This window comes from Aethalodelphis obliquidens, unplaced genomic scaffold, assembly GCF_003676395.1.
Source record: "Aethalodelphis obliquidens isolate GAN/ISIS:26980383/991018 unplaced genomic scaffold, ASM367639v1 scaffold48, whole genome shotgun sequence".
Taxonomy (NCBI): Eukaryota; Metazoa; Chordata; class Mammalia; order Artiodactyla; family Delphinidae; genus Aethalodelphis; species Aethalodelphis obliquidens.
In genome coordinates, this window is record NW_020837992.1 from 11,331,281 (window position 1) to 11,358,023 (window position 26,743).

The following is a 26,743-nucleotide window of genomic DNA, read 5'->3' on the forward strand; positions in this document are numbered from 1 at the left end:
TATGTAGTGTCCTTCTTTGTCTCTTCTAATAGTCTTTATTTTAAAGTCTATTTTGTCTGATATAAGAATTGCTATTCCAGCTTTCTTTTGGTTTCCATTTGCATGAAATATCTTTTTCCATCCCGTTACTTTCGGTCTGTATGTGTCTCTAGGTCTGAAGTGGGTCTCTTGTAGACCACAAATATATGGGTCTTCTTTCTGTATCCATTCAGCCAATCTGTGTCTTTTGGTGGGAGCATTTAGTCCATTTACATTTAAGGTAATTATGGATATGTATGTTCCTATTCCCATTTTCTTAATTGTATGGGTTCGTTATTGTAGGTCTTTTCCTTCTCTTGTGTTTCTTGCCTAGAGAAGTTCCTTTAGCAGTTGTTGTAAAGCTGGTTTGGTGCTGCTGAACTCTCTCAGCTTTTGCTTGTCTGTAAAGGTTTTAATTTCTCCATCAAATCTGAATGAGATCCTTGCTGGGTAGAGTAATCTTGGTTGTAGGTTTTTCTCCTTCATCACTTTAAATATGTCCTGCCACTCCCTTCTGGCTTGCAGAGTTTCTGCTGAAAAATCAGCTGTTAACCTTATGGGGATTCCCTTGTGTGTTATTTGTTGTTTTTCCCTTGCTGCTTTTAATATGTTTTCTTTGTATTTAATTTTTGACAGTTTGATTAATATGTGTCTTGGTGTATTTCTCCTTGGATTTATCCTGTATGGGACTCTCTGTGCTTTCTGGACTTGGTTAACTATTTCCTTTCCCATATTGGGGAAGTTTTCAACTATAATCTCTTCAAATATTTTCTCAGTACGTTTCTTTTTCTCTTCTTCTTCTGGAACCCCTATAATTCGAATGTTGGTGCATTTAATGTTGTCCCAGAGGTCTCTGAGACTGTCTTCAGTTATTTTCATTCTTTTTTCTTTATTCTGCTCTGCAGTAGTTATTTCCACTATTTTATCTTCCAGGTCACTTATCCGTTCTTCTGCCTCAGTTATTCTGCTATTGATCCCTTCTACAGTATTTTTAATTTCATTTATTGTGTTGTTCATCTTTAGTTCTTCTAGGTCCTTGTTAAATGTTTCTTGCATTTTGTCTATTCTATTTCCAAGATTCTGGATCATCTTTACTATCATTATTCTGAATTCTTTTTCAGGTAGACTGCCTATTTCCTTTTCATTTGTTAGGTCTGGTGGGTTTTTATCTTGCTCCTTCATCTGCGGTGTGTTTTTCTGTCTTCTCATTTTGCGTAACTTACTGTGTTTGGGGTCTCCTTTTTGCAGGCTGCATGTTCGTAATTCCCGTTGTTTTTGGTGTCTGTCCCCAGTGGCTAAAGTTGGTTCAGTGGGTTGTGTAGGCTTCCTGGTGGAGGGTAATAGTGCCTGTGTTCTGGTGGATGAGGCTGGATCTTGTCTTTCTGGTGGGCAGGTCCACGTCTGGTGGTGAGTTTTGGGGTGTCTGTGGCCTTATTATGATTTTAGGCAGCCTCTCTGTTAATTAGTGGGGTTGTGTTCCTGTTTTGCTAGTTGTTTGGCATAGGGTGTCCAGCACTGTAGTTTGCTGGTCGTTGAGTGAAGCTGGGTGCTGGCGTTGAGATGCAGATCTCTGGGAGATTTTCACCGTTTGATATTATGTGGAGCTGAGAGGTCTCTTGTTGACCAGTGTCCTGAAGTTGGCTCCTCCTCCTCAGAGGCACAGCACTGACTCCTGGCTGCAGCACCAAGAGCCTTTCATCCACAGGGCTCAGAATAAAAGGGAGAAAAAGTAGAAAGAAAGAATTACTAGAAGTAGGGAAAGAAGAGAGGGAGGGGGGGAGAGAGAGAGAGAGAAAGAAAGAAAAGAGGGAGGGAGCAGGGAAGGAAGGAAGGAGGGAAGGAAGGAAAAAAGAAAGGAAGAAGATAAAGTAAAATAAAATAAAGTAAAATATAATAAAGTTATGAAAATAAATAATTATTAAGAAAAAAAATTAAAAAAAAAACGGATGGATAGAACCCTAGGACAAATGGTGGAAGCAAAGCGATACAGACAAAATCTCATACAGCAGCATACACATACACACTCACAAAAAGAGGAAAAGGGGAAAAAATCATAAATCTTGCCCTCAAAGTCCACCTCCTCAATTTGGGATGATTCGTTGTGTATTCATGTATTCCACAGATGCAGGGTACATCAAGTTGATTGTGGAGCTTTAATCCGCTGCTTCTGAGGCTGCTGGGAGAAATTTCCCTTTCTCTTCTTTGTTCTCACAGCTCCCGGGGTTCAGCTTTGGATTTGACACCGCCTCTGCGTGTAGGTCGCTGGAGGGCGTCTGTTTTTCCCTTAGACAGGACGGGGTTAAAGGAGCCGCTGATTCGGGGGCTCTCGCTCACTCAGGCCGGGGGAGGGAGGGTTACGGAGTGCGGGGCGAGCCTGCGGTGGCAGAGTCTGGCATGACGTTGCACCAGCCTGAGGCACGCCGTGCGTTCTCCCAGGGAAGTTGTCCCTGGATCCCGGGACCCTGGCAGTGGGCCACAGGCTGCAAAGCCTCCCCGGAAGGGGGTGTGGATAGTGACCTGTGCTCGCACACAGGCTTCTTGGTGGCGGCAGCAGCAGGCTTAGCGTCTCCTGCCCATCTCTGGGGTCCACGCTTTTAGCCACGGCTCGTGTCCGTCTCTGGAGCTCTTTTAAGCAGCGCTCTTAATCCCCTCTCCTCGTGCACCAGGAAACAAAGAGAGAAGAAAAAGTCTCTTGCCTCTTCGTCAGCTCCAGACTTTTCCCCGGACTCCCTCCCGGCTAGCCGTGGTGCACTAACCCCTTCAGGCTGTGTTCATGCAGCCGACCCCAGTCCTCTCCCTGCGCTCCGACCGAAGCCGGAGCCTCAGCTCGCAGCCCCGCCCGCCCCGGCAAGTGAGCAGACAAGTCTCTCGGGCTGGTGAGTGCCGGTCGGCACCGACCCCTGTTGCTGCGCTCTCCTCCGCGGCCCCGAAGCTCCCCCCACTCCACCACCCGCAGTCTCCGCCCGCGAAGGGGCTTCCTAGTGTGTGGAAACCTTTCCTCCTTCACAGCTCCCTCCCACTGGTGCAGGTCCCGTCCCTATTCTTTTGTCTCTGTTTATTCTTTTTTCTTTTGCCCTACCCAGGTACGTGGTAGGTGTCTTGCCTTCTGGGAGGTCTGAGGTCTTCTGTCAGCGTTCAGTAGGTGTTCTGTAGGAGCTGTTCCATGTGTAGATGTATTTCTGGTGTACCTGTGGGGAGGAAGGTGATCTCCACGTCTTACTCTTCCGCCATCTTCCCCTCGTCCCTCCAGCTGTATTTTTAATGTATGTCTTCAGCATTCTCAAAACACCTCATGCTTTAAAGATCTCCAGAACTCTGAGTTTAGGCAATCTGTAGCACTTCTGGTGAGAATTTCAGAGACCTCAGGCCATGGTGCCACTTGGTGCCTAGAACCTGTGAGTTGTATTCTAAGGAGGAGTGTCCCATTTTTTCAATTTTATATCACTTATTCTGTATCTGGTATTCTCCTGTAAGCTCTTTAAGTACCTTTGGCAAGCCATATCATCATCACCAGCCTCATCATCATAATTACTAATTGTGTAGTCCTTTATATTTTAAGAACACAGACCCCCACACATGTACACACACATGCACACACACAATACTTGTTTCTCCTGTGAAATAGATTATTATGACCTTATTTTATAGATAAGGAATCTGAAACTCAAAAAAGGTTACATTGCTCGCCTGTAGGCACACAGGTAAGTGACAGAGCTGGAACTGGAGGCTTCTTCCCACCTCCTGCTAAACCCTCTTCCCTCTGTTTTCTGACATTTTCAGCTGCAGCCCTATGACCTCCTGAGATTGTCTTTCCACCCTTGGAAACTCCAGAGAAATTCGAAAAAAAAAAAGTCCCCCAAAGTGGTATTCTACCAGCCTCTGCCAGAGATTTAGTGCAATTAAAGATAAGAAAGTAAAGAGTTATGGATTAAGACAAATCTGAGCTTTCCTTGCATTTAGCCTTTTCCTAATTTGCAGGAATCACTAATTTGTGGAAACACTTGGCTCTACAGAATGCTGTGTGTGTGTCATTAGTGCAACCTGAGAGATCATGGTGACTTTGTGAAACCTGTGTCTGGAGAAAAATCAGATCAAGTCTAAGGAAGGTTTTCATTCTTCCTTCAATTTATCATGACCAGTGAAATTTCAAATCGCAACAGAGACATGATTAAAATTTCTAAAGAATTTTCTGTGCAGGTGCCATGATCTAGTGAAAGACAGAGGTTACCTAAGTGTGCAGAAAGAGGAAACAGTGGGGTGACTGGGAACCCAGAGTCTGAAAACAGTAGGGATTAGATGGAAATTTCACAGTGTCCTCAAAATCTGAAAATATACATGTCTTTTGACCCGGTGTTTCCACTTCTAGTAATACTTGAACACATCAGCAAAGGTATGGTTATAAGAATGTTCACTGAAGTATTATTTTCCATAGCGAAAACAAACAAAAACCAAATCCATATGCATCAAGAGGGGCATGCCACACCCATCACCCTGTGCAGTGCTAGGCAGCTGGTAGAAACTGTGAAGTAGTATAATGAGTACTAAATGGGAAAAATGACTAAGATTGGTTAAGTGGGGAAAAAAGCCATTTGCAAAACAACGTGGTTAATATAAGACCACTTTTGCAAAAATATTAATGATCATCAAAATGGAAGAGGAATAAAGTAAGGTTAGCACAGAGAAGAAAAACAAGTGGCAGTATGTGTGCTACACTGTGTCTCATTGTTATCATTGAGATGTGAGATTACAGAGAACTTGAATTTGGGGGGATATATTCATTCATTTCACAGGTATTTCTTAGAAGTCAGCTACATACCAGGTACTGTCTAGGTGCTGAGGATATTCATAGAACTTACATCTTAATTGGAGGAGATAGAAAATTAGCACATAAATGTATTAACATTTGAATTTTGGGTAAGCAAAGTCTATTATTATTAACAATAAGAAGATTTTATTATTGAAGTATAGTTGATTTACAATGTTGTGTTAGTTTCAGGTGTACAGCAAAGTGATCCAGTTGTACATATATATATTCTTTTTCAGATTTTTTTCTTTTATAGGTTATTACAAAATATTGAGTATAATTCCCTATGCTATATAATAAGTCCTCGTTGGTTATCTATTTCATATATAGTAGTGTGTATCTGTTAATCTCAAACTCCTAATTTATCCTTCCCACCTTCTTGTTTTCTATGTCTGTGGGTCTATTTCTGTTTTGTAAATAAGTTCATTTGTATCATTTTTTAAGATTTCACTTAAGCGATATCATATGATATTTGTCTTTGGCTTACTTAGCATGATAACCTCTAGGTCCATTCATATTGCTGAAAATAGCATTATTTAGTTCATTTTTATGGCTGAGTAATATTCCATTGTATATATGTGTGTATATGTATATATACATGTACACATATGTGCGTATATATGTATATGTGTGTGTATATATATATATATATATATATACACACACACACACACCACATCTAATAAGAAAATATTTTTAAGATAGAAATATGAGAAGACCATTACCAAAGAAAAAGAGAGGCAGATCCTATGAAGGTCAGTGGCCTTACTGGAGGTAAAAGTTTGGTAACCAAAACAAAGCTAATGGAAGCAACTCAACAAGTGGTTGATCTCCAAAATATACAAACAGCTCATGTGCTCAATATCAAAAAAGCAAACAACACAATCAAAAATGGGCAGAAGAGCTAAAGAAACATTTCTCCAAAGAAGATATACAGATAGCTAAAAAGGACATGAAAAGAGGCTCAATTTCACTAATTATTAGAGAAAGGCAAATCAAAACTACAATGAGGTATCACCTCACACCAGTAAGAATAGCCATCATCAAAAAATCTACAAACAATAAATGCTGGAGAGGGTGTGGAGAAAAGGGAACCCTCTTGCACTGTTGGTGGGAATGTAAATTGGTGCATCCACCAATTTATGGAGGTGGAGGTTCCTTGAAAAACTAAAAATAGAGCTACCATATGATCCAGCAATCCCACTCCTGGGCATATATCTGGAGAAAACCATAATTCGAAAAAATACATGACCCCAGTGTTCACTGCAGCACTATTTACAATAGCCAAGACATGGAAGCAACCTAAATGCCCATCAACAGAGGAATGGATAAAGAAGATGTAGTACATATATTCAATGGAATATTACTCAGCCATAAAAAAGAATGAAATAATGCCATTTGCAGAAACATGGATGGACCTAGAGATTGTCATACTGAATGAAGTAAGTCAACAACAGAGAAAGACAAATATCATATGATTTCGCTTATATGTGGAATCTTAAAGAAACGGTACAAATGAACTTATTTACAAAACACAAATAGAGTCACAGATGTAGAAAACAAACTTATGCTTACCAAGGGGGAAGCGGGGGAGGGATAAATTGGGAGTTTGGGATTGACGTATATACACACTACGATATATAAAACAGATAACTAATAAGAACCTACTGTGTAGCACAGGGAACTCTACTCAATACTTTGTAATGACCTATATGGTAAAAGAATCTAAAAAAGAGTGGATATATGTATATGTATAACTGATTCACTTTGCTGTACAGCAGAAACTAACACAACATTGTAAATCAACTATACCCACTAAAAATCAATTTAAAAAAATAAAAGACCTAATTTTAGGTCCATAAGTTCAGACAGTGCCTCCAGACTTCAGGCATGATTGAGCGGCTTGCTCAGATGGATGTCCTTTAAGTAAGTGATTATTTCTCATTACACACTTGTATGTGGGAGGAAATTGAATATAGTTGTTGATTCTTACACTTTTCAAAGACATTTATTTAAACAAAAATGTAGATTCTTAGCTGTTTCCTTTATAATATTAACCTTACTACTAAGATAAGCTCATCATAGAAAACAGTATGTTAGTATTTGTTCTTTTTACACTTAGAAAATTATGAATTCTCAAATGTAACAGATTAATTCCTCTTTAATAAGATCACTAGTAAGGTGGGAATAAAAGATAGAAATGTTTAGTTTTCATCAATAATTACTGTTTTATTTTATTTCATTTTTTTAACATCTTTATTGGAGTATAATTGCTTTACAATGGTGTGTTAGTTTCTGCTTTACAACAAAGTCAATCAGCTATACATATATCCCCATATCTCCTCCCTCTTGTGTCTCCCTCCCACCCTCCCTATCCCACCCCTTTAGGTGGTCACAAAGTAACGAGCTGATCTCCCTGTGCTATGCGGCTGCTTCCCACTGGCTATCTATTTTACATTTGGTAGTGTAAATATGTCCATGCCACTCCCTCACTTCATCCCAGCTTACCCTTCTCACTCCCCATGTCCTAAAGTCCATTCTCTACGTCTGCGTCTATATTCCGGTCCTGCCCCTAGGTTCTTCTGAACCTTTTTTTTTTTTTAGATTCCATATATATGTGTTAGCATACAGTATTTGTTTTTCTCTTTCTGATTTAGTTCACTCTTTATGACAGACTGTAGGTTGATCCATCTCACTACACATAACTGAATTTCATTTCTTTTTATGGCTGAGTAATATTCCATTGTATATATGTGCCACATCTCCTTTATCCATTCATCTGTCGATGGACACTTAGGTTGCTTCCATGTCCTGGCTATTGTAAATAGAGCTGCAATGAACATTATGGTACATGACTCTTTATGAATTATAGTTTTCTCAGGCTTTATGCCCAGTAGTGGGATTGCTGGGTCATATGGTAGTTCTATTTTTAGTTTTTAAAGGAACCTCCATACTGTTCTCCATAGTGGCTGTATCAATTTACATTTCCAACAACAGTGCAAGAGGGTTCCCTTTTCTCCACACCCTCTCCAGCATTTTTTGTTTGTAGATTTTTTGGTGATGGCCATTATGACTGGTGTGAGGTGATACCTCATTAGAGTTTTGATTTGCATTTCTCTAATGATTAGGGATGTTGAGCATCCTTTAATGTGTTTGTTGGCAATCTGTATATCTACTTTGGAGAAATGTCTATTTAGGTCTTCTGCCCATTTTTGGATTGGGTTATTTGTTTTTTTGATATTGACCTGCACTAACTGCTTGTAAATTTTGGAGATTAATCCTTTGTCACTTGCGTCGTTTGCAAATATTTTCTCCCGTTCTGAGGGTTGTCTTTTGGTCTTGTTTATTGTTTCCTTTGCTGTGCAAAAGCTTTTAAGTTTCATTAGGTCCCATTTGTTTATTTTTGTTTTTATTTCCATTTTTCTAGGAGGTGAGTCAAAAAGATCTTCCTGTGATTTATGTCATAGAGTATTCTGCCTATGTTTTCCTCTAAGAGTTTTATACTGTCTGGCCTTAAATTTAGGTCTTTAATCCATTTTGAGTTTATTTTTCTGTATGGTGTTAGGGAGTGTTCTAATTTCATTCTTTTACATGTAGCTGTCCAGTGGCACTTATTGAAGAGGCTGTCTTTTCTCCATTGTATATTCTTGCCTCCTTTATCAAAGGTAAGGTGACCACAGGTGCGTGGGTTTATCTCTAGGCTTTCTATCCTGTTCCATTGATCTATATTTCTGTTTTTGTGCCTGTATCATACTATCTTGATTACTGTAGCTTTGTAGTAGAGTCTGAAATCAGGGAGCCTGATTCCTCCAGCTCCATTTTTCTTTCTCAAGATTGCTGTGGCTATTCAGGGTCTTTTGTTTTTCCATACAAACTGTGAAATATTTTTTCTAGTTCTGTGAAAAATGCCAGTGGTAGCTGATAGGGATTGCATTGAATCTGTAGATAGCTTTGGGTAGTACAGTCATTTTCACAATGTTGATTCTTCCAATCCAAGAACATGGTATATTTCTCCATCTATTTGTATCATCTTTAATTTCTTTCAGCAGTGTCTTATAGTTTTCTGCATACAAGTCTTTTGTCTCCTTAGGTAGGTTTATTCCAAGGTATTTTATTCTTTCTGTTGCAATGGTAAATGGGAGTGTTTCCTGAATTTCTCTTTCAGATTTTTCATCATTAGTGTATAGGAATGTGAGAGATTTCTGTGCATTAATTTTGTATCCTGCTACTTTACCAAATTCATTGATTAGCTCTAGTAGTTTTCTGGTAGCATCTTTAGGGTTCTCTATGTATAGTATCATGTTATCTGCAAACAGTGACAGCTTTACTACTTCTTTTCCGATTTGTATTCCTTTTATTTCTTTTTCTTCTCTGATTGCTATGGCTAAAACTTCCAAAACTGTGTTAAATATTAGTGATGAGAGTGGACAACCTTGTCTTGTTCCTGATCTTAGAGGAAATGGTTTCAGTTTTTCACCATTGAGAATGAAGTTGGCTGTGGGTTTGTCATATATGGCCTTTATTATGTTGAGGAAAGTTCCCTCTACGCATACTTTCTGGAGGGTTTTTATCATAAATGGGTGTTGAATTTTGTCGAAAGCTTTTTCTCCATCTATTGAGATGATCATATGGTTTTTCTCCTTCATTTGTTAATTGATTGATTTACGTATATTGATTGACTTGCGTATATTGAAGAATCCTTGCACTTCTGGAATAAACCCCACTTGATCATGGTGTATGATCCTTTTAATGTGCTGTTGGATTCTGTTTGCTAGTATTTTGTTGAGGATTTTTGCATCTATGTTCATCAGTGATATTGGCCTGTAGTTTTCTTTCTTTGTGACATCTTGGCTGGTTTTGGTATCAGAGTGATGGTGGCCTCGTAGAATGAGTTTGGGAGTGATCCTCCCTCTGCTATATTTTGGAAGACTTTGAGAAGGATAGGTATTAGCTGTTCTCTAAATGTTTGATAGAAGCCATCTGGTCATGGGATTTTGTTTGTTGGAAGATTTTTAATCACAGTCTCAATTTCAGTGCTTGTGATTGGTCTGTTTATATTTTCTGTTTCTTCCTGGTTCAGTCTTGGAAGGTTGTGCTTTTCTAAGAATTTGTCCATTTCTTCCAGGTTGTCCATTTTATTGGCATAGAGTTGCTTGTAGTAATCTCTCATGATCCTTTGTATTTCTGCAGTGTCTGTTGTTACTTCTCCTTTTTCATTTCTAATTCTATTGATGTGAGTCTTCTCCCTTTTTTTCTTGATGAGTCTGGCTAATGGTTTTTCAATTTTGTTTATTTTCTCAGAGAACCAGCTTTTAGTTTTATTGACCTTTGCTGTTGTTTCTTTCATTTGTTTTCCATTTATTTCTGATCTGATCTTTATGATTTCTTTCCTTCTGCTAACTTTGGGGTTTTTTTGTTCTTCTTTCTCTAATTGCTTTAGATGTAAGGTTAGGTTGTTTGAGATGTTTCTTCTGTCTTGAGGTAGGATTGTTTTGCTATAAACTTCCCTTTTAGAACTGCTTTTGCTGCGTCCCATAGATTTTGGGTCGTCCTGTTTTGTCATTTGTTTCTAGGTATTTTTTTATTTCCTCTCGGATATCTTCAGTGATCTCTTGGCTTTGTAGTAGTTTGTTGTTTAGCCTCCATGTGTTTGTATTTTTTACAGATTTTTTCCTGTAATTGATATCTAGTCTCATAGCATTGTGGTCGGCAAAGATACTTGATACAATTTCAATTTTCTTAAATTTACCAAAGCTTCATTTGTTACGCAAGATATGATCTATCCTGGAGAATGTTACATGAGCACTTGAGAAGAAAGTGTATTCTGTTGTTTTTGGATGGAATGTCCTATAAATATCAAGTCCATTTTGTTTAATGTATCATTTAAAGCTTGTGTTTCCTTATTTATTTTCATTTTGGATGATCTGTCCGTGGGTGAAAATGGGGTGTTAAAGTCCCGTACTCTGATTGTGTTACTGTCGATTTCCCCTTTTATTGCTGTTAGTATTTGCCTTATGTATTGAGGTGCTCCTATGTGGGGTGCATAAATATCTACAATTGTTATATCTTCTTCTTGGATTGATCCCTTGATCATTATGTAGTGTCCTTTGTCTCTTGTAATATTCTTTGTTTTAAAGTCTATTTTGTCTGATATGAGAATTGCTACTCCCATTTTCTTTTGATTTCCATTTGCATGGAATATCTTTTTCCATCCCCTCACTTTCAGTCTGTATGTGTCCCTAGGTCTGAAGTGGGTCTCATGTACACAGCATATGTATGGGTCGTGTTTTTGTATCCATTCAGCCAGTCTATTGTCTTTTGGTGGGAGCATTTAATCCATTTATATTTAAGGTAATTATCGATACGTATGTTCTTATTATCATTTTCTTAATTGTTTGGGGTTTGTTATTGTAGATCTTTTCCTTCTCTTGTGTTTCCTGCCTAGAGAAGTTCCTTTAGCATTTGCTGTAAAGCTGGTTTTGTGGTGCTGAATTCTCTTAGCTTTTGCTTTTCTGTAAATGTTTTAACTTCTCTGTTGAATCCAAATGAGATCCTTGCTGTGTTGAGTTATCTTGGTTGTAGGTTTTTCCCTTTCATCACTTTAAATATGTCCTGCCACTCTCTTCTGGCTTGCAGTGTTTCTGCTGAAGGATCAGCTGTTAACCTTATGGGGGGTTCCCTTGTATGTTATTATTTTCTTTTCCCTTGCTGATTTTAATATTTTTTCTTTATATTTAATTTTTGATAGTTTGATTAATATTTGTCTTGGCGATTTCTCCTTGCATTTATCCTGTATGGGACTCTCTGTGCTTCCTGGAGTTGATTATCTCCTTTCCCGTATTATGGAATTTTTCAACTATAATCTCTTCTCAGTCCCTTTCTTTTTGTCTTCTTCTTCTGGGACCCCTATAATTTGAATGTTTGTGCATTTAATGTTGTCCCAGAGGTCTCTGTGCTGTTCTGAATTCTTTTCATTCTTTTTTCTTTATTCTGCTCTGCCATAGTTATTTCCACTATTTTTAAAAAATTAATTAATTTATTTATTTATTTTTGGCTGTGTTGTGTCTTCGTTTCTGTGCAAGGGCTTTCTCTAGTTGCGGTAAGCAGGTGCGGGCCTCTCAGTATCGCGGCCTCTCTTGTTGCAGAGCACAAGCTCCAAACGCACAGGCTTAGTAGTTGTGGCTCACAGGTCCAGTTGCTCCGCGGTATGTGGGATCTTCCCAGACCAGGGCTCGAACCCGTGTCCCCTTCATTGGCAGGCAGATTCTCAACCACTGCGCCACCAGGGAAGCCCTATTTCCACTATTTTATCTTCCAGGTCACTTATCCGTTCTTCTGCCTCAGTTATTCTGCTATTGATTCCTTTTATTTTAAATTTCATTTATTGTGTTATTCATCATTGTTTGCACTTTAGTTCTTCTAGGTCCTTGTTAAATGTTTCTTCTATTTTCTCCATTCTATTTCCAAGATTTTGGATCATCTTTACTTACTATCATTGTTCTGAATTTTCAGGTGGACTGCCTATTTCCTCTGCATTTGTTTGGTCTGATGGGTTTTTAACGTGCTCCTTCATCTGCTGTGTGCTTCTCTGTCTTCTCATTTTGGTTAACTTACTGTGTTCGGGGTCTCCTTTCGCAGGCTGCTGGTTCATAGTTCCTGTTGTTTATGGTGTCTGCCCTCAGTGCCTAAGATTGGTTTTGTCGGTTGTGTAGGCTTCCTGGTGGAGGGGACTGGTGCCTGTGTTGTGGTGGATGAGGCTGGATCTTGTCTTTCTGGTGGGCAGGACTGCGTCCAGTGGTGTGTTTTGGGGTGCCTCTGACCTTATTTCGATTTTAGGCAGCTTCTCTGCTAATGGGTGGTTTTGTGTTCCTGTCTTGCTTGTTGTTTGGCATAGGGTGTCCAGCACTGTAGCTTGCTGGTCGTTGAGTGGAGCTGAGTCTTAGCGTTGAGATGGAGATCTGTGGGAGAGCTTTTGCCGTCTGATATTATGTGGAGCCGGGATGTCTCTGGTGGACCAGTGTCCTGAACTTGGCTCTCCCACCTCAGTGGCACAGGCCTGACACCTGGCTGGAGCACCAAGACCCTGTCAGCCACATGGCTCAGAAGTACAGTGCTCCCAAAGTCCACCGTCTCAGTTTTGGGATAATTTGTTGTCTATTCAGGTATTCCAGTGATGCAGGGAACATCAATTTGTGCAGATTTTTTTTTTTTTTTTCGGTATGCGGGCCTCTCACTGTTGTGGCCTCTGCCGTTGTGGAGCACAGGCTCCGGACGCGCAGGCTCAGTGGCCATGGCTCACGGGCCCAGCCACTCCACGGCATGTGGGATCTTCCCGGACCAGGGCACGAACCCGTGTCCCCTGCATCGGCAGGCAGACTCTCAAACACTGTGCCACCAGGGAAGCCCTGATTGTGCAGATTTAATCTGCTGCTCCTGAGGCTGCTGGGAGAAATTTCCCTTTCTCTTCTTTGTTCTCACAGCTCCTGGGTTTCAGCTTTGGATTGGCCCCGCCTCTGCATGTAGGTCACGTGAGGGCATCTGTTCTTTACTCAGACAGGACGGAGTTAAACCAGCAGCTGATTAGGGGGCTCTGGCTCACTCAGGCTAGGGGAGAGGGAGGGGTACGTAATGTGGGGTGAGCCTGCAGCGGCCGAGGCCGGTGTGACATTGCAACAGCCTGAGGCGCGCGCTGTGTGTTCTTCCAGGGAAGTTGTCTCTCGATCAGGGGACCCTGGCAATGGCGGGTTGCAAGGCTCCCAGGAGGGGAGGTATGGATAGTGACCTGTGCTTGCACACAGGCTTCTTGGTGGCTGCAGCAGCAGCCGTAGTGTCCCATGCCTGTCTCCGGTGTCTGCATGGATAGCTGTGGCTCGCGCCCGTCTCTGGAGCTCCTTTAGGTGGCGCTGTTAATCCTCTCTCCTCGCGCACCGGGAAACATACAGGCAAGAAGTCTCTTGCCTCTTCAGCAGCTCCAGACTTTTTCCCGGACTCCCTCCCAGCTAGCTGTGGCGCATTAGCCCCCTTCAGGCTGTGTTCACGCAGCCAGCCCCAGTCCTCTCCCTGGGATCCGACCTCTGAAGCCTGAGCCTCAGCTTCCAGCCCCCACCCACCCTAGTGGGTGAGCAGACAAGCCTCTTGGGCTGGTGAGTGCTGGTCGGCACCAATCCTCTGTGCGGGAATCTCTCTGCTTTGCCCTCTGCACCCCTGTTGCTGCACTCTCCTCCGTGGTTCCGAAGCTCCCCCTCTGCCCCCCGTCTCCACCAGTGAAGGGGCTTCCTAGTGTGTGGAAACTTTTCCTCCTTCACAGCTCCCTCCCAGAGGTGCAAGTCCCATCCCTAGTCTTTTTTCTCTGTTTTTTCATTTTTCTTTTGCCCTACCAAGGTACACGGGGAGTTTCTTACCTTTTGGGAAGTCTGAGGTCTTCTGCCAGCGTTCAGTCGGTGTTCTGTAGGAGTTGTTCCACGTGTAGATGTATTTCTGATGTATTGTGGGGAGGAAGATGATCTCTACATCTTACTCCTCTGCAGTCTTGAAGATCTCCTACTGTTTTATTTTAAATAGCAAATTTCAGGGCTTCCCTGGTGGCGCAGTGGTTGAGAGTCCGCCTGCCGATGCAGGGGACACGGGTTTGTGCCCCAGTCCGGGAAGATCCCACATGCCGTGGAGCGGCTGGGCCCACAAGCCATGGCCGCTGAGCCTGCGCATCCGGAGCCTGTGCTCTGCAACGGGAGAGGCCACAACAGTGAGAGGCCTGCGTACCACAAATAAATAAATAAATAAATAAACAAATAAAATAGCAAATTTCACACTGCTCAGGATTATCTGTACTGTAAACTAGAAGAATTTAATAACATGTTGGACAATGATTAACTGTATTGTTCAAGACCATATTAATCAGGTTTTCTCTTTGTGTTTCTGCACCATCTTTAAGCAGGCTGCAATTTTCCGTCTTTAAAATTAAATTGAAACTGGTAGAGAAACAACTGAATCTCTTAACTGTTTATGTTGAAATATTATTTTGAAACTTTCTTGATAGTATTCATCAAGTTTCTACTCAGTGCCTTCTCTATTCCAGACATTAGATGTTTTATATACACCAATGAATGTAGTATAGACTCCGAACTCAAGAATGCTTAGTCTAATCAAAAAGACAGCTAGGTATATAGAAAAAGAATATCAACAGTTGGAGGGTTTATTTATAAGTGCATTTGGAGTGATTCAGCATTTTTTATAAGTGCATTTGGAGTGATTCAGCATTTTTTTTACCACTGACTGATACTGCCTATACTTTTCTAACCAGAGAGTCCCCCCAAAGCAGAATTAAACATTCAATAATTGCTTTTAGAGCTAAGTACAGTCATACACGGTCCCTTATGGGAACAGTAAGAATCTTCAGGCTGAATCACTATAAATTTAGCACTTCTTTCCCTGCAAGTTCCCTTTAAGTTGCCTCAGTGATTAAGGAATGATTGATCTTGCCAGTTATGCATGCCACAAAGTTCTCATTTTTCCAGTTCGCTTTTTTCAGAACCAGACCCAGAAAACAAGCAATTATTTCTTGCTAGGTCAATGCAAGTGGGAAATAAAAGACCTTTATAAAATAAAGGTAGATCATCAAATGTGTGCATGTACGTGATTATGGATGGATGAGGAAGAGTTGGTCTGCCATGTGCCACCTTCTAAGGATATTTGAACAGTTTTCGTACACACACATACACACAAACATATCTATGACCATCCGAGTGCACGTATACATCATGTTGAAGTAGACGTACATACATATGCTCTCTTATAAATCAGATTTTCAGTATAAATATTTAGAACCCAACTTTGTCCGATCAAGCTGCTATAACAAAATACCACACACTGGGGATCTTATAAACAGCATTGATTTCTCACAGTTCTAGAGATTCAAGATCACAGTGCCAACATGACAGAGTGAGGACTCTTCCTGGTTTGTAGACAGAGCCTTCTTACTGTGTGTCCTCACATGGTGGAAGGGGTGAGGGATCTCTCTGGAACCTCTTTTGTAAGAGTGCTGATCTCATTCATGAAGGCTTCACTTCATGACTTAAGCACCTCCCTAAGGCCCCACCTCCTAATATAATCACCTTTGCAGTTAGTATTTCAACATATGAATTTTCAGGAGACACCAACGTTCAGACTGTAGCAGAAACCATCAGTTTCTGATCACATCCAAATTTTAAACAAAAAGCGACAGAGGTAAAATAAGACAAAACAAAGCAGTAGTTATTTGCTTGCCAGGTGAAAAGGAGCCCATTTCACTTAAAAATTGAGTTCTGTGGAGCTCCCTAATCCAAGAGCAGAAGTGCTAGCAATAGGGAATGGGGGAGTTGTTCCACGTTAGGAGATTATTCTAAGAGATATCCTAGATTATTAAATTCTAGTTGGTTAAGATTATAAAGTTTCCCATGGGATGGGTCATTATGCTGTTTCAGGTCACTAAAGTGCAGCTATAATTTTAAAGAGGTCAAAGAAAACAGTATGCACACGCTTAGCACTTGGCAATGTCTTTTTCTTCAACCTCAAACAAAGGCCACAGTGACAACTATACAGTGATAGGCTCTTGCAGTTGAAGTGTATTACCCAGCCATCCTGCTAGGTGTGTGCTGTGAAGATGCCTGTTCCACAGCTGAGGAAATGGCAGCTCAGACAGGTTAACTTCACTAATGCCACAAACATTCATTGAGAAACTATTCCTTGGACTTAATCATTCTCCAAATGGGCCTCAAAATGAACTTGCCAGGCCTTGTTTATTTGCTTTCCCTGGAATCAGAAACAAAGTATTTTATTGCTTATTTAGTAAATAGAGGATTCCTAAATGACCAGTGTGGGGTTGGAGTCAAAGTTCTTGCACACACCATTTCCGCTCTCTAAAATCTCTGTTTATATCCTGAGCAAACAGCATCACTGCTATGAGAACCAACCAGGTCACCTGGGTTCACACTCCAGGCTCTTTTACTCTGTCTTGCTGCTTCTCCTATGTCTTATTGCCTTCTCTACATTCAAATACTTCTTTAAATTACGGATTAAAAAAGAAACAGAGCTTTAAAAAGTTAGAGATTGCCTTTTGATCAGAAGTTTCGATGACAGGATTTGTTTCCCAAAACAAGGGCATCTAGTACCTCTAATATAATTTGGTTAATAGAGTTTAAGCTCACAGATTCATTTTTAGAGTCATATCTATATAAAATGGAAGCTTCTTCCTCACAACTTGCCTAAGTACCTCAATTGTCAGACCTCTCATATTACAAAAGTCTACAATGTTCTTTTCAAAACCCCCAAATACAGTGATCGGAAGGTAAAGCACACAAAACATTGACTGTCCTGTTGGTGTCTCTGTCATTTCTCTGTGTGCATGTTCTAGGTGGGAGAGTTCAGAGCCCATGCTGCTGAGTGGACAGCCAACGTCACGGCCGAATTCAAGGAAACCAGGAGGCGGCTGAGTGTGGAGATTTACGACAAGTTCCAGCGTGCCACCTCCATAAAGCGGAAGCTCTCCGCAGAACTGGCTGGAAACCACAACCAGGAGCTGACTCCCTGTAGGAGGACCCTGTCAGTGAACCACCTCGCCAGCGAGAGGGATGTCTTGCCTCCCTTACTGAAAACTGAAAGTATCTATTTGAACGGATTGACGCCACACTGTGCAGGCGAGGAAATTGCTGTTATTGAGAACATTAAATAGCCCTCTCTTTGAAGAGCCCTAGGCATAGCCATAGGTGAGGACTTCTATATGCTCTTTTTGACTGTTGTCGGTAGCGTTTTTTAAATTGTGCATGAGCTCCAAAAAGGAAAAAAAAAAAAAAAAAATAGATACACCTATCATGGTCATCTACCATCAAGAGAATTTGAATTCTGAGCCAGCACTATCTTTTTGATGATTCTTGTTGAATGGTCCACTTTCTTTGACCAGTGGAATAAAACAAGCAATGTCTGATGCCTTTTTGTGCCCAGACTGTTTTCCTCTCTCTTTTCCAAATGTGCCAAAAGGCCTCAGAATGAATTATAATTGTTTCCGGTAATAATGTAGCTTTGAGGGATCAGTCCTTAACTTTTCAGGGTCTACCTAACTGAGCCTAGATTATGGACCATTTATGGATGACAACATTTCTTTTTGTAAATGGCAAGAAATTCTTATGCAGCCTTTTACCTAAGAAATTTTCTGTCAGTGCCTTATCTTACAAAGAAACAGAACCTCTCTAGCTAATGTGTGGTTTCTCCTTCCCCGCCCCACCCCTAGGCTCAACTCCGCAGTCCTTTACCCCACAACTCCTGTTTGAATACCATACCTTGCTGGAAACAGCGTGTAAAATGACCGGAGTGATGATGCCCGAAGAAGGACTAGATGCCAAATTAGATGGACATTGAAGCAACACTCAGAAACCCTAGCGTTAAAGGCACTGCAGAGAAATGAGGTGCAAAGACGGCCCCTCTGAGTATTTATTTGACTCAGGTACCAATGGTACATATATACAGTGTAATTATTACCAGGCCAGTAAAACTGACTGCTCTCAATCAGTCCCTTTTTTCCTGGCAGTATTTAAAATTTATCATTTTTGACTAACTATATATACATCTTTTAACAGTGGAAGAAGGAAAGCCATATATATATATATCCATATATATACATAAATGGTCTGACAAAACTATGAAAATGGGTATTCTTGAAGGCGAATTTAGACAGTTGGTGTGAATTGCCATTTGGATGAAAAGAAGACAGACAGTAAAACGATGTGTTACAAGCATTTGCTAATAAACATTGTACTGCCAGCATCTATTTGCTTTTTGATGTATGAAAAGCGCGTATCATTTTCTTTCCTTGGGTAACTTCTGCCAGATGAGGGGAGGGAATGTAGGAGGCAGAGCTGGGCACAGTCCTGACCTTCTGTGGGTGTACCTCTGGAGTTGTGGCTGAGTGTGAGAGCAGAGTTGAAACTGGGATCACTGTGATTTTGCACATGGAAAAATGCAGATTGCAGGCATAATTCATCTCTGACATTAGAGAAAAAGCTGTTATAGCACAATTTAAATCTTGAGAGTTTTTTTTTTAAAGATAGAAAAGGCTGTTAATCCTCTTTAGTTTAATTTTATATCTTGCAACTCTTTGGATGTTTTCAAGATTCAGAAGAAATTCAGTAAAGGCACCTAGTAGATTGCTACTCTTTCTTTTATTTTCATACACAGATCTGCTGTACATTGTAAATATAATTTGTAAAATGCAGAAAGAAAATGATTTCCCTAAATATAATTGCAAAACATTACTTTTATTCTTGGGGGTCAGGGGTGTATCTGAATAAGTGGCATTCAGATTAGGGTCTTAAAAAATAAACCCAGGATCTTAAAAAAAAAACTTAATAGATGCTTATTTTCCAAAGTTTAAATTTAACCTAGAAATGTAAATATTCAGTTAACTTGTTGAAGGTACTTTTATAAACTTAAAAAATTCTAACCAAAATTTTAGAAAGTCAGGCTCTTTTAGAAGGAAAGCTACACCCACTTCCTCAATAACTGTTCTGAAAGTTCATATGGTGGAATGCACCATGTATAAACTGTGAATTGTATTGACAAATAAAGTTTGTAATTAAAGTCGGCATTTTCTGAGTCTCCTGCTTGCTGCTGAGGATTTAGATCTGATTCTGGCTGTGCAGAACTCCAGAACTCCACTTTTCATGCTGAGTTTTTGTGGCTCCTTTGTTCACAGTATTCAAGAAATATTTTTGATGCAGTATTACTACCCTTGTTAAATACATGCAGATGTTCTTCTTGGTGGCTGTTAATCAAAAGTAAAACCCTGATATTTCACTTTTAAAATATGATATTTTAAAGAGCATATAAATTCAAGATGGTTTCTATTAAATTATATTATATCAATATCTTAAATCATTGTTAGGCCTTGTCTTGACACTGAAGTAATTGGAATGCCGAACATGGGCACCTGAATGTTTTTTGTAGGAAAAGTCAAACATCCTGGCAGTGTTGAAGCCTAAAGAAGGTAGTTGCCAACTAATCTTCTAAACCTCATACCCCCAATATTTGGACTACATACCTTGTCAGTATCTTACATAAATTTATTTATTCATTCCCAGGCACCTTGATACTCAGTAAATATCCTAAAACTGATCCTAGCATTATCCTTAAGATAGATTGGGGAAAATCTAAGGAAACGTGTGTGTATTATATCAATTTTATTTTTTCAAGTTTCATTCTGTTTACTTCTTGTGGAGAGAATATTGACAAAGGTTTTGACATAGTTTATGAGTTTATTTTTTCAATGGACCAGTTTAAGAATGAGTAGTTTTGCACTGAAGGATATTTGGGAAAATAAAAAGTACCAAACCCAGCAAGGATCAGGAACCTGTCTGATCTGGAATCTTAGACATGGGTTCTAGACAAGGCTTTCTATCCACCTTACAACTAGTAAATTTAAAATGACTGTTTTGGAGTTCTATTAATTTATTACATAAATCTATGTACTTTGCTGCCATAGTTCATGTGACACTGCCTTTTTTTTCAATAATATTTCACTCTTGCAATACAGGAAAAAGTGAAACTTCTAAAGTCAAGAAGGAATTGAATAATTTGTCTTGGCCATCAAAAAAAATGAGAGAAGGGTGTAAGGCTTGGTCTTTTTCTCATATTCTAAGGAACATGACATAAAAGGAGGACTAAATCCCACCTCACTTTGTATAAAACAATCTGTAGAATTCATTGATTCTGAAGGCCAAAAGTTCAGACTAAGAGAAATTTTACATTGAACACCAGAAAAAAATATTTAGACATTCTGAAGACTTGAGATAGCTATTTATGCCTAGGACTATTTTTGTTTTCCTTTAAAGAAAAATGTTTGCTGTTCTAGTAAAATCATAACTTATTTGTGGTTTGCATTCCTTATCAAAGTGTGAGTATAAATTTGCTTTTGTGTAAAGTAAAAGCTGTCTCTATTTGAATACTCATAACTGCATTAAAATTAATATATGATTTTTGCTTCAGCATGACTTTACTTAAATGTTCTTTTCCAGAGAAACTTACTGGTCTTGCACATGCTCATCTGCTGGTTCTGAGATGGTATGGAGTAACCTGGTTACTTTAGGTAGAAACTTTTGGCAGTAACTTACTGTGGCTATCTTAATAAGGGGGAATCTTCATAACTCCACGGGCCTCCTTCATCCCACCCCACCTCAAAGGATTATACAGCTTTTGTTTCACATATGGTACTTCCCCTCCCAGATCTCAGCTACCCCTTCCTAAAAGGCAGGGATTCGTTCCCATAACCAGAACTTTTGACTCTGCTCTTTTGTTTGACTCAACATCATTTGTTCACTAAGCCCCACCCAGTTTTTACTATTTCTAATATTCATGAAAACATTTGTTATTTTCCTAGGATTAGCATTATAAAATATGTTCACTGTGTTATGCTCGTCTCAGTTTACAGCTATTTTGTTTTCTTTTTATCTGTCATTCTTTTCCAAAGTACTTCTGTACATTCACCAAAGACTCGCTGCCTGGTCTTTATTCTTTTTCTTTTGCCCTCTCAGATTGGATTTCTCTCTGAGCTCCATCTTCATCTAGCTAACTCCAGTTGGATATCTCCATTTCTCAAAGGCACCTCAGCATAACTAAAACTCTCATTATCTTTCCCCAGACCTGGGCCTCCTTAGGTGTCACCTATTTCAGCAAATGGCATCACCGTCCATTTGGTTGGGCAAGTCATCTTGGATGTCACTGTCTCTCCTTCCCCCATACCCACCTATCACCAAGACATATTGACTTGCACCCTGAATGTGTCTTGAGTTTATACAAAGTCATAACTTTTATCCAAGCCACCGCCATAGCTCCCCCTTCTATTAACTGCTTTTGTTTCATTCTCTGCTCCAGATGAAAGAGTGGTCTTTTTCATATGCAAATCTGATTGTGTTACTGTCCAGTTCAAATCCACTAATTGTCCTTCATTTCTTTAGGAATAAGACCAGAATCCTTCAAATGGGCCTTCTTTTAGCCTCCCTTATACCATCCTCTCTGAGCTCATATTGTATCACTCTCTACCTCTCTGTATCCCAGCCCCAGTGGATTTGTCTTTTTCCATGAAGTTATGCCTGGAATGCTTGCTCCCTTTTTCCTCCTCAACATTTTTTCACCTAACAAAATCCTCCTCATTCTTCATAACTCAGCTTAAGTATCACTTTCTCTGATAAGCTTTCCCTGACTCCAATTCAGGTAACTTTATAATACACTCTATAAAACCCTGTTTATTTCCCTGTTTATGATTAGATTCATCACTATTCCTGTTGATTATCTATCTTTCCCACTAGAATCTAACTCATTTGTTTTCGCTCACTAAAGTACTTTTATTTCCAAATACTAGCAAAGTACATATAGTAGGTGCTCAAAAAATACATGATGAATAACTGAATGGGGATAAAAACAGGGACTTAACTATTGTAACCATCTGCAGTATAAATATCCCACATTTTCTCAGCTCTGCAAACATTTATCTGTCCTCTTCTACTGGCTTAGTAGTAAATGGGATACAAATATTTCTCTTATTAACTGACAGGCTGGTACTAGTTACTCATTGTATATAAAAAAATCAAAACCAATTCTTCAACTAAGGAGACTTGCAGTTTGTCATTATACACTCTTACTTGTTCTAAACAAGGGTTTCATTATTTTCACTTTCAAATTTTGGCTTCCAATAGATACTATCGAAGCTTTTCAATTATAATTTAATCCTGAAAATTTGTTTAGAAATTAAGTGTAAATCATATTTGCTAATACTAGGAAATGGGTGCCTTTTATTAGTAGAAAGCAAAATGCACATTATCCTTGCCAAATGAAATTCAGCTTTTTCATGCTTAAATTTATAAGCAGTCTGGGAAGAAATCCATTATTGGGTACATCTTGAACTGTATCCAACTGAGAGTATTAGTCACTTACATGGTATAATTTTGAAATCAACTCATAGAGTAAACATTAGTTTTTATCCCATTGATGCCTGACTTTCGTAGATGGTATCTCTTTCTACACTACACAATTAAGAAAGAGTAGTGTGTAGACAATTTTTATCATACTACCTATTTTGTTTAAAAAACATTTTAGACTTTTAAATGTTATTGATATTAGACTATGTTTTCGGAGTTTTATTAAAAATTCTAAATGAGCATTAGTAAGTGGTAATATCTGGTGCAGACTCAAATTTTATCATTACCCAAGTATTTTAGAGATGGAAAGATAGCATCAGATACTATTAGGATATCTATCTAACCCATTTTGTTTCTCAGGTGCAACAATTAAGAGTTTATGCATGCATTGAGAAAGTTTAATATTGCCAAGGTCTAGATATATGCAAACCGATTAGCCAAGTGTATGAATCTCTTCAGTGATTACTTTGTATGCGCAAAGAAAATATTACTCTGTTCGTGGTTTACCAAGTCAGCATTTTTCAAGAGCTTTTAATGTGCCAATCACTAGAAATACTAAGCCAATTAAATGTCTGCTTTCTAGGAGATGGCAGGACATGGACATGCAGCACAGATGGAGGGAATGTCTCGGTGCAGAGGAGCCCTGGACAAAAAGGCTCTTGCCTGTTCATGGTCCTGGAAGGCTGAGGCAGAAGGGAAGGGAGAAGGGCTAGCAGTGGAGAGTTACTGAGTCAGAGTGGAGAAAAGTACCTCAGTTGAGGCCCCAATAAGGAGGTCTCTGAATAAGAGGTGCCTGAATCTGAGTGACTACAACTCTGCAGAAGATGACAGTGCTCTGGCTATGGGAAGGGCAGCTTCCACGACAACTGCCAGACAAAACCATGAAATCGCCTATGCTGGGGGCTGAAAGATCACACATAGCATTTTGGCCTGGAGCCAGACTCCTCAGAAAGAACTGTGATCCCTTTAGGAGTATTCTGCATTTGGCAGTAGGAAAGTCATTTCAAACCTTAAAATAGGGAGCGTTGTGAATAGATGTGTACTTCTAGAACAATCACTCTGGCAAAAGTGTGGAATAGATGCTGAGGGGAATGAGATGAGAAGTATGGCAGGAAGTCCCTGAGAGAGAGATTTGGGTCTGAACCACAGGAGGGCACTGGGTAGATGTGGGCTAGGAGGAAGGGGGAGAAGGTTTTGAATTGAAGGCACCTGCTGGGTCACCGAAATGAAAACCCTCCATGGGCAGTTAGAATACTCAAATGAGTTCAGGTCAGGGACCCTGGGAAGAGAAATGAATGTGGGAATCACTGACGTTAGAAGTCTGCACGTTGAAAATGAGAAGTTGATGTCACCAGTCAATATTGATAAATAAAATTCCCCTTCTAAATATTAACCCGGTTTTAAATGTTACATAGATTAGGTGTATTTCGATGCAAGTCAGAACAATCCTCTCATATGAGTTAAATAAGAAGATCTGAGAACATTTTCAACCTAAATGTTAATCACAAGCATTACTTGTGGGCTGGTATTCTAGTAATTACTGTGTACATTTTCTTTGTGGTAAACAATTTTTATCAGCAAAGCATATATATATATATATATATATATATATATATATATATATATTTTAGTCTCCATTTATTTTACCCTGCTTACACTACTTAATTTGGTTCTGTTAATTTTAACGTATGTTCCCGGGACATCTTCTCTTCTTGGAAAGGAGAAGTATAACTAAGTTGCCCATTAAAATAGAAAAACAGAAACGAAAACATACATGACAACTCTAGTGGACACCGTTGCTATTAAGGGCCAGTGGCCCCATCCCCAGCTGCTCTGAGTTTTGGATGATCCAGTTCACAGCCACCTGCTTCTCTAGAAAGCAACCCTATGCAGATTAGAAGACACCTCAACCTTTTGCAGCTCCAGCCCTTCCCCAATATGGGTGACCCACAGCCACTAATTGACATGGGGATAACAAAACAGACATCTTAGCCCTAGGTGGCACTTAACTCTGTGCTGCAACTTACACTCCAGAGCTCTCTGTGGAGCCAGGCTGAGGCCAGATTCCAGCTGAGACCACATCCTTGCTTAGCACCTTCCTCCATTCTCTCCCATTTTCCTCACTCCCTTTCTCCTGAGTGCAAGTCTCCAAATATCACGTGCACCCAAATCCTTGCCTCAGGTTCTTTTTTGAAGACAACTATAGAAGTTACATATTGGAGTAGAAGGTAAAGGCAGGATGGGGAGAAATAATTTTTTTAATACAGAGATGATAACTCTGAGCACTTATTCCACTTCTATTTTCTAGGCAGCCACATTGAAAAGTGAAACATTTATCAGTAAACCAATGACTTGTTTCCCATTGTCCATGATAAGCAAGTGTATCCACAGCTCATGAAAACAAAGTCTTTCCAGCACTGAGTTCTAAAAATAGACATTTTATATGGGCCTTCATATAGGTAACACAGAGAGATGCAGAAGAAACAGAACACAATATTCAAACCAAAAAAGTTGTAGTGGTTTCTACGACTGTTTTCATATTGGTTCTAGATATAAGATAATGGAATATCACCAGTTTTAGTTTAGTGAAAGCATTTCTTCTGCATGAGTCAAAATTATATGATTCAACTGCACATCTTTTTGATACCTGTCTTGGTAATATTTTGAATTTCCACAGCAGTGTTTTACAAATTTCAGTGTCTCTAAGAATAACCAGAAAGTTGGATTAAAGGGCAATTTTCTGAGTCCCATCACTAGGGAAGCTTGTAAAGTAGGTCTAAAGTGAAGCCCAGAAAATTGCACTTTCATACGTATGCTCATTGTTCAGAATTCACACTTTGAGAAACTAATGTAGAAGACTGTAGAAATGGTTTCCCAAATTTTTATTTCAGCACAGTTTTTAATAAGCATTGGATAGCAGAAACTTCACGGTGTTATTCTCTGATAATCTGACCAAAATACTGGCATGTGTCATTGTAAATTGAGTATGGATTGATAAACTTTATAGATTGAATATGCAGATGAAGGTACAGAATTTCATTGAGAACAATGAAGTCAGCCAAGTTTGACATAGCCCACATGGAGGCTGGCCATAAGATAATCCTCTGTGGAGGTGTGCTCAGGAAAAAGCAATGAATATATTTACAATTCATGTAGGAATTTTTAAAATCTTCCTTATTAATAGTTTATAATTAATAGTGAACTTTTCCCTAGAGCCAGTTTCACCTTCATGTTTTATCACTTTTCTGCATCCCATTTGGAACATTTTTTCAGGATTCTGAAAAGGACAGTTATAAAATAGCAACATAAGACACACAGGGAGACTCAGAGAAGATGGCGGAAGAGTAAGACGCGGAGATCACCTTCCTGCCACAGATACATCAGAAATACATCTACACGTGAAACAACTCCTACAGAACACCTACTGAACACTGGCAGAAGACCTCAGACCTCCCAAAAGGCAAGAAACTCCCCACATACCTGGGTAGGGCAAAAGAAAAAAGAATAAACAGAGACAAAAGAATAGGGACGGGACCTGCACCAGTGGGAGGGAGCCGTGGAGGAGGAAAGGTTTCCACACACTAGGAAGCCCCTTTGTGGTCAGAGACTGCGGGTGGCAGAGGGGGGAAGTTTCATAGCCGTGGAGGAAAGCGCAGCCACAGGGGTGCCAGGGGCAAAGGGGAGAGATTCCCGCACAGAGGATCGTTGCCAACCGGCACTCACCAGCCCGAGAGGCTTGTCTGCTCACCCGCCGGGGCGGGCGGGGATGGGAGCTGAGGCTCAGGCTTCGGAGGTCAGAGCGCAGGGAGAGGACTGGGGTTGGCTGTGTGAACACACCCTGAAGGGGGCTAGTGTGCCACGGCTAGCCGGGAGGGAGTCCGGGAAAATGTCTGGAGCTGCCGAAGAGACAAGAGACTTTTTCTTCTCTCTGTTTCCCGGTGCACGAGGAGAGGGGATTCACGCCGCTTAAAGGAGCTTCAGA

At 40.0% G+C, this 26,743-nt stretch overlaps 1 protein-coding gene across 4 annotated transcripts in view; it reads left to right on the plus strand.

The window, feature by feature from the left end:
* The window catches only part of KCNK2 (potassium two pore domain channel subfamily K member 2), a 229,902-nt gene extending 209,081 nt beyond the window's left edge, over positions 1 to 20,821 (plus strand). For 3 of the 4 annotated variants that reach the window (XM_027082986.1, XM_027082987.1, XM_027082984.1), the window contains exon 7: positions 17,211 to 20,821. In XM_027082986.1, the coding sequence (XP_026938787.1) occupies positions 17,211 to 17,528 (318 nt within the window). In that variant the 3' untranslated portion in view covers positions 17,529 to 20,821. The remainder of the gene's footprint in view (positions 1 to 17,210) is intronic. The other variant, XM_027082985.1, reaches the window with a different exon arrangement.
* The last annotated feature ends 5,922 nt before the right edge of the window (positions 20,822 to 26,743 follow it).